Below are 9,205 nucleotides of genomic sequence, written 5' to 3'. Positions count from 1 at the left end.
ATAATATTTTTTATACCTTTTTCATTATAGTTTTCTCTCTCCACCCTATAATTTACAAAAAAATACCTTTTCCCCAAATTTACAAAAAATCACTACCTTTTCTCTCTCCACCCTATAATTTACACTCACAACCACTTACAACCACACCATATAATTTACAAACCCTCCTCACATAATTTTAGGGGATGGGTTGGGAATGCTAAGAGCATTCTCAGTCCGTCCCCCATCCCCATCTCCATAATTACACTATATAACACTACATCTCTCTTTACAGTTTAATTAATTAATATTTTTTTTATACTTTTATCATTATAGTTTTCTCTCTCCACCCTATAATTTAATAAAAATCACTACCTATCCCCCAAATTTACAAAAAATCACTACATTTTCTCTCTCCACCCTATAATTTAAACTCACAACCACTCACAACCCCACCATATAATTTACAAATTCCCCTCATATAATTATAGGGATGAGTTGAGAATGCTCTTACAACAATTTTCTAATTATCTTTTTTTGTATCATTGTGTTTATTTATTTGTGAAAAACAAGACATTATATAGTGAAATAACAAAACAAAACTTAAAACAAATTGAAAAGCTAATAAATAAGAATTTAATAATTAAACTTATCACCCAAATTACGTGGACCACACTTCAAGTCAACTCCTAATTCCTAAACTTGATCCTTCTGAGGTGTACGGTCTTAATAGCAGCCCATTGCTGTTATTTGTTAGCATCAATAACCGGATCCTATCAACCCTTCGGGCTGTTGGTTTTCCAAAAATGTGAAAGTTACTAACACCGTCTATGATAGAAAACGTATAAAATCATTTTTGCCGTTATACTACCCCGAGCAAACAGAGTTTTTTTGTGGTAGTTCAAAGGAATAAGTAAACATAGAAAAACAATAACAATTTATCATTAACGAGTCTGCGCGAACTCGATCGGTTCCTTTTAAATTTGTTATGGTCTCCGAACTAAAACAAAAAATTGATGTTAGGTCGGTTTCCATTACATTTATTATGATAAATGAACTAAAAAAAATTATCGACCAATACAGTACCGCCAACTTGCGGCACCAAACTTGTTAATCTACCTATCTAATAAAAGAGTGGGTTTTTAAAAAACCTTTCTTTTTTATAGTTAACAAAATCTCTTCAAAGTGCCACATGACAATTTCTATCATTTTTTAATTAATTTAAATTCAAAATTCAATCTTCCTAATTACTTTTCACCAAAACTCGTGATTTCATTATTTATTTATTAACACAAAAATCACGGTCATTTGAAAAAAACCTTCGTTCTTCAATCACAATAGTTCCATTCAAAACCTGAACAAATCCTAAAACCTTCATTCTTCGATAAATTTTTTTCTTATAATGTTAAACAAGTATTTTAGTTAGAAATTTTACATGCTTTAGAGTGGATTAGAAAGTTCTTTTTGAGGTATTACACCATGTAAGGAGTTATCTCTACAACCCTTCAAGTAACAATTATTTATTATGATTTATGAACCAGCTTATATATTTTATTTATGTGAAATGCTCTAATGTTATGAAAACATTATGTTTTTATTAAAAACCAACTTTTTATAGTAGCAAGTTTATAATCTAATTTGAACATAGTAGCAACTTTAAATGAAATATTTAAAATAATGTTTACCAATTACTTTAATGTATTATTTATTGATTTGCATCGATTAATAAAAATCTTTCTTCAAATCGACCGATTAATAGTAGTGTATTCATACAGAACCAACCAAATGTTTATTTGTTTGTGGTCTTTATTAGCTTATTGTATTTTGTTATAGGTACACATTTACTTAGTAGTTAAGTATTATATATTTGTTTAAATGTTGTTTTTCATCTGTAGTTGGAGTTCAAAAGTTATGAGTGAAACTTAACAATAGAGGTGTTTGCAAGATGATTTTTTCCTCTACATTTTATTGTTAAAAAATATAATTTTGTTACTTTTATTTTTTTTTGTCTAGATGATCTAATTTAACCCAGTTTGATAACACATAAATCAGATTTTTGCTAACAATATGATGACAATTTATTATTCATTAGAGTACGTATAGCTCGAGAGATGATTTTAATCAATTTTAACGTCTTATTTTGTTAAATATGTATTTTGTTTATAATTTTATACTTTATTGGCTAAGTTTTCTTAAAAAATAAATTGTTAACTTACGAAAGTATAAATATGATAATTACAATTATTATTGAGTTTGATGTTGACCTTTAACTTCAAGTTTTGATTTCGATTTCTATTCAAAATTTGAATTTACCATTAAATTAAAACGCAAAATTTTAAGTATTTCTTGATTTAAAATTACCTAAAATATTTGCAGTTGATGAGTATTTTAAGGATTTCTTGATACAATATATGTCAGTTTTATCACCAACTTCTTGATACAATATATTTTAAGGATTTCTTGATACACATATTCAGTTAAGTTCACTAACATAGGCTTCAACTCTATTCACGCTATGATGAAACAAGTTTTTGAAGTCGGTGCATTCATAAAACTATGATGAAATATGTTCTTAAAGCCAGTGTAAACACATTCGAATGAATATATTTAGCAGCAATGTTTGATGGGTATTTAATGCAGCATAAAGCTATAAATTCTTCATTTGTTTGTAACAATCTTATGACATGTGTTTTTTATTATCCACAAGTTATGTAGAACAGAAGTTCAACACCTAAATATTACGGCTTGATGGATATTTAATGCAACATAAAGCTATGATTTCTTCATTTGTTTGTAACAATCTTATGACATGTGTTTTTATTATGCACAGGCATCCACAAGTTATGTAGAACAGAAGTTCAACACCTAAATATTACGGCTTCAGATCCATGGTGACTAAATTATGGATGTTACACGGTTTTTATTCACGGGTTCAACCTGAAAATGTAAATTCGGGTAATATAAAAATGGTAGATTTACTTTTATTTATAAAAATTTATTTTTTTTAATTCTGTTAAAATTATGAGAAATGGTTGTTTTGTCTATTTATCTTTTTTTTCCCAATCCGTGTATCACACGGGTTCTAACCTAGTCTATAATATATATAAACGAAAACCCAAAAATCCTACGTGTCGCGATGTGGTCGCTCCCCCCCCCCCTTTTATGGAAGTCACCAGATTTCTTGATTTTTAAATGGAGACCTCTCATTGATTTAACCCAAATTAATGGGTATGGGTTTTACCAAAACCAGATAGCTCTTAAACGGGTTATAACATCTCATTAAATTAAAAATTAATCTTACCAATTATTTGATATGAAAATCCTATAAAATAGGAATATACTAAAATTTAGTATCCAATTTAAAAAGAAAAAGATATTATTTATAATTAATAAACAATTTTATAGTAAAAACATAAGCGGGTCATGGGTCACAAAATCCAGATAGCTTTTAAACGGGTTATAATATATCATTTATTTATGAAACCCTTTCATCATCAAACCCTAAGTATACTATTAACCTTTTTACAATAAAAAAAATTAAAATCCAAAACATAAATATTAAAAAACGAAAAATGTAAAACAACCATTCTCTCAAGCCATCAGATTGCTTTATTTGTAAATGAAGGTTTCTCACACATTTGACCCGAATTCACGGATAAAGGTCTTACCAAACCCAGATAGCTCTTAAACAGGTTATAACATCTCGTTATATTAAAAAATAATCTCATCAAATATTTGATATGAAAATCATATAAAATAGGAATATACTAAAAATTAATATCTTATTTTATTTTAAAAAAAGATATTATTTATAATTAAGAAAGAATTTTATAATAAAGAAAATAAACGGGTAATGAGTTTCACCAAACCCAGATAGCTTTTAAACCGGATTATAACATATCATTTATTTGTGAAACAATTTCATCATCAAACCTCAAGTATATTAATTATTAACTTTCTTACAATAAATAAAATTAAAATTCAAATATATATATATAAATATTAAAAACGAATAATGTAAAACAACCCCGGTAATACGGGGGATAAAATCTAGTTATATATATATATATATATATATATATATATATATATATATATATATATAGTAGTAATGATAATAATTTATTGATAAATATCCCAATGTTATCGCTGGGTATGACTTTGGGATTTGTGACGAGGGCGAATAGTACAAAGCAAAACACATTGTAATGTAGTACCCGTGTACTACACACATTCAACCCAAAGCAAAACACATTGTAATGTAGTACCCGTGTACTACACACACATTCAACCCACCCATAGCACACATACTTCTTTTAATCCCATTCATATTCCTTCCACAACCACCACCCATCTGCGTCACCGGAATCATGATGCACATGACCTTCTACTGGGGCCGTACGGTCACACTCCTCTTCGACTCCTGGAAAACCGACACCTGGCTCTCCTACGCCCTCACCTTACTCGCCTGCCTCATCTTCTCCATCTTCTACCAGTACATGGAAGACCGCCGCCTCCGCTTCAAACTCCTTTCCACCTCCGCCGCCGCCGCCTCCGCCTCGTCCGCCACCACGCCGCTGCTCAACAAGAAGCTCTTCTCCGCCGGAAACCGCTGGACCGTCGGCCGGATCGCCGGATCTGCTCTGTTTGGGATCAACTCGGCGTTAGGCTATTTCCTGATGCTGGCGATCATGTCGTTTAATGGAGGCGTGTTTGTGGCCATTGTTGTTGGACTGGCGGTTGGATACCTTTTGTTTAGGAGTGGTGATGATGAGCAGGTGGTGGTGGTTGATAATCCATGTGCCTGTGCTTGAGATCATCGATCGGTTGGTTGGAATTTGAAACCCTAAGTTGTATTGTATTAGATTGGAATGAAATGAAATGAAACGGTAATTATACGTAAGGCTGGATCTGTTTTGTTGTTCTGTATTATTATAATATCTTTTTATTTTGTGGTTTTAATTTGCATAATTAAGATTTAAGAAGCATTGATGGTATTTTAGATCTGGATTCCGTTTCTGTGTAGATGGATTGATTGAAACCCTAAGTTATGGACTGTATTGTTATAGATCGAATGCGTAAGTTTGAATCTGTTTCATTGTTATGTGAATCTGTATCATATAAAATATCTTTTCTGGTTAGAAATTGAAATATTAATAATTTGATGATTGTGTAATGGAATTGGCTGAACTGAATGACGGTAGACGTGAAATATTAGCAAAAATATAGATTTTAGGCGCGATAGAAAGGAAATTATGTATGTGTGAAAAATTTTGAGGAATTTATGATCTAGTTTAGTTTTATTGCTGCTGTTTCCCCCTGTTTGTTTTGTCAAATTTCGGATCATTTGATCGTGGTTATATTTTTCCGAATTTATGATCAATTGCTCGTTGGCTCTGATTGTGCTGGATCATATAAGATTGATGTGTTCTTCCATTTGAAATTGAAGTTTGAAGCTTCATGTGTTAGTGATAATAAGGGTTACAGTTGGATAGTTTTTTGGTTTGTTTTGATTTTCAAAAGTGAGAATGTGGTTTGGTTTGGTTTGGCTTACTTAGTGTAGGACATGACCTGGAATATCTGGTTATACTGACATGGTCTGATCTGAGCCAAGAATAGAAAACAAAGGACAAGACACCCTGCATAAAATATACATTGCACGTGGTCTTGCTCATAATCCTCAAGTGCCAACAGGCAAAAGGTGAGCCAAGTTAAGCAAGACTATAACATAAACGTACCTGTTCTTTTCTACCAAATCTGACTCGAATCTTGCCCCAAGGTCGTTGGAGGGCTCTGAATAACAGAAGGCGTTTTCCATATGCCATGCCTGAGGGCCTAGTCACGCTGGAAGGGCTTTTGACAGCACATGTTCGTCCGTTTAAACATGTAAAACCGTCAAAACCAATCACCTGTTTGCTTTTGTGGTTAATTTTGTTTTTTTAGTAGATTTTTGGAACATTCAGGTTAAACTTTAAAACCGGACCTGTGATTTACCTAAAAGGTTTTTTTGTTTTACACGGTCATATAACTTATAAAAAAGCAAGGTTAGATCTTTCTCAAAATGAATTCACGAACAAAATGAATATTTGGGACAGGCCTTTAACCTGTTGAGTTTTGTTATGTTTCAACTTTATTAGTGAGGTACGTAGTGCATCTCGCTCCTCATGTTTTGATTTTATCTTCCCTATAGGCATCTCTGCTGTTTCACTCCCGTTAACATTTCATTGCTGTCAGTAGGGGTGAGCAATTCACGGTTCCGAACTGTTAGAATCGGGGAACCGGAACCGAAACTTTATTCCGAACCGTATTATTGTATTTCGGGTCCGGTTCCGATTCTTACTTTTGGCTGAAAACGGTTCCCGGTTCGGTTCCGGTTATAGAACCACTAGAACCGGGTTAGGTTTAAACTTTGAAGATTATATTTAAAATCCTATTTATTTAGTAGGCTTTCATACTTCCATGTACAAGCGACCATCCACGTTCTCACTTTTCCAGTTACATTAAATCACTTACAATATCATAAACAATAATCATATTTCACGTCCCTAAATCTGTTTTAAAAAATAATTGTTTTCTGAAATATTTTGAGTTATAATTTGTTGATATGATAATATTTTATTCTATGGGTTGTCGTTTGTTTCTTGCACCTTCTAATATTTCATATTTAGAATTTTAATTGAAAACCGGTTTTGGCAAGAACCGTTTACACAAGAACCGTTTAACTCGGTTCCGAACCGAACCGGAATCGTTAAAATACGGTTCGGTTCCGGTTCTTATATTTAGCATTTAACGGTTCCGGTTAAGGGCCAGTGTTGTAAAAATGTAAAAATTCCGACTACGTGTTGATTAATCATTGATTAATCCTGATTAATTGTCGATTAATCCTGGCTAATCCCGATTACAACTTGATAAATGTCGACCAATCCCCGATTAATCGCTAGTCACCACCCCACCATCTGACTAGCGAATTTTTCAACACTGATTTGTTGATTCTCCAATTAAGGATGACCATACTGAGTTGAACTTCTTATCCATCTCGAATTCTACCTCACATCTTCACCTTAGCCTTATGGCATTGCCTCCCATCTGCCTCACATATTCACCTTACCCATGACCTAGTGGTATGGTGCTCCCACCCCGCACACAAATGTAAGGTTATGGGTTTAAATCCTTACAAGTGTAAGGTAAATATGGAATTTTATTGTTCAAAGAAAAAAAAAACAAAGAAATTTGAATTTAAAAACAATCATAAATTACCACTAACCAGATTTTTGACGTTGTTAGTTAACTAACAAATTCACAAAAAAGATTAAAAGGAGAAGTTGGGACATCAAAATGTAGGTATGGATTTTCCTTTAACCTAGTAGATAAGCAAGATATCAACAATCACACATAAAACAATATTTAAATTTCCTATTTATTTTTAAACTAACCGATAAATGCACTTCATTTCTAACATACTTATGGAGTGTCGGAAATTGAGTTAGAAATACAGATCAAAGTGTATGAAGTATGTATATTAGAATAATATCAAAAGCCGCTTCGATACCTTAACCTAAAAGAAGGTTCGAGTGGGTAAAGCAACACTGAACGGATTATGAAGCGAGCCTTGGGCTACGGTTATGGTTTGCGAGGGTGGAGTCATTTCAGCTGAAAAATAAGATCCAAAAGGCAAAAGGTGAATGAATTGACGTTTTGAGGTGGGAAACAAATTGGAATATGAAGCAATTTTGGGGAATAACGTACACAAATGTACACTTTTAAAAGTTCAAATAACGAACAATGATTTAAGACAATGAAAGTATTGTAATTACAAATGAAATGAAACTTAAAGTTCAGATCCTGGTGTGCACCCCTCTTTTGGTGGGCCCTCCTCTCTCAAGTCTGAGTTCTCTTCTTCAGGGGTTACCTGGTTAAACCATCTAATCATACACTTTAGTGCCGCTGGACCACAAGCCTTTTGATAACCATGACATATTTAGGTGTTGTTTGATTTTTCAGAGGTAAAATGTTTGCAATCTGCGTATCATATCTGCAGACATCTGCGGAAGAATAGGTGAACCAAATCTCTGCAGTCTGTAAGAAGAATATTGTTTGTTTTTTTAACGTCTGTAGATTGCTAAAATAAACTGGTGGTGGTATACAAACTGTGGTAGTGGGCGGGTGGTGGTGCTGGATGGTGATAGTGGTAGTGGTGGGTGGTGGCGGACGATGGGTGGTTCTGGACGGTGGCGGTAGTGTTGGTGGTAGAAGGCGGTGGTGGGTGCTGGACAGTGGTGGTGGTAGATGATGGTGGTGGCGAACAGTGGGTGGCGGTGGTGGACGATGGTGGCGGACGGTGATGATGTGTGGTGGATGATGGTAGTGGCGGATGGTGGGTGGCTGGAGGGGGCGGACGGTTGTGGTGGTGGTGGGGAACGGTGGGTGGTGGTGGTAGCGGACATTGGTGATGGCGAACGGTGGGTGGTGGTGGACAGTGGGTGTTGGTAGTGTGTGGTGTTTTAACCCTTTACAGACCTTAGAAGATCTTAGAAGTGGATGGGCCAAATCTGCACCAAGAAGAGCTTGCGCAGACGTTTTTTAATAAAACTTATTCGACAAAACAAACAGACTTCAGATGGCAATATCTGCACGACGCAGACAAAAGAGACTGCGCATATCTTTTTCAGTAAAACGAGCAACATGTTAGTGTGTGCTATTAATATGCAACGAATTTATATTTGGATATGCTGGGACATATTTCGTGGCTATTCTCGTAATCTCGTTTTAGCCTTTATTCGTATCCCCTACTCCTAGTACCTTTTGTCTTTGATTTCAATAACAATGACACGGTAGCCCATTCCATTTATATTAATCATTTTTAAATTGTATTTTGGATAAATTAAGAAAAAAGGTTAATAATAAAAGGCATTTTCTAGCATAATAAGCTAAGTTTGAAACATTAATGGACTTGGTATAAAGCAAAGGTGATAATACCAAATGACACAGAATATGAGATAGACTTGATATAAAACAAACATGTTTTGTTGGTAATTTATGTCCGTAGGACAAGCCCACTTACAAGTCGGTGAGTTGGGAGGGACCCGAGTAATCTATTATTTGTGGTTTTGGGATTTATTAGTGTTATTGTTCGACAAGTTTGGGTGGGTCTATAATATGTTTACCAAGTTAAGGTTAATCATATAAGAAGAGATTTATAAGAAGAGAGTTGTAACAGAGATTTTTG

At 33.9% G+C, this 9,205-nt stretch overlaps 1 protein-coding gene across 1 annotated transcript; it reads left to right on the top strand.

Annotated features, from left to right (window-relative positions):
• The first annotated feature begins 4,335 nt into the window (after positions 1–4,335).
• On the top strand, positions 4,336–4,849 carry LOC143580078 (copper transporter 5.1-like). The gene has a single exon (XM_077063208.1). The coding sequence runs from the start codon at positions 4,350–4,352 to the stop codon at positions 4,791–4,793; it is 444 nt and encodes a 147-aa protein (XP_076919323.1). The 5' UTR covers positions 4,336–4,349; the 3' UTR covers positions 4,794–4,849.
• The last annotated feature ends 4,356 nt before the right edge of the window (positions 4,850–9,205 follow it).

The sequence above is a fragment of the Bidens hawaiensis genome, unplaced genomic scaffold (assembly GCF_021521415.1).
Source record: "Bidens hawaiensis isolate Kalapana, Puna unplaced genomic scaffold, B.hawaiensis_p1.1 tig00030216_1, whole genome shotgun sequence".
Lineage (NCBI taxonomy): Eukaryota > Viridiplantae > Streptophyta > Magnoliopsida > Asterales > Asteraceae > Bidens > Bidens hawaiensis.
Note: the sequence above shows the minus strand (reverse complement) of the source record. Positions and strands in the feature narration are given on the sequence as shown.

Excerpts from the sequence above, each read along its gene's own strand:
- LOC143580078 (XM_077063208.1), top strand. The coding sequence starts at position 4,350 with ATGATGCACATGACCTTCTACTGGGGCCGTACGGTCACACTCCTCTTC.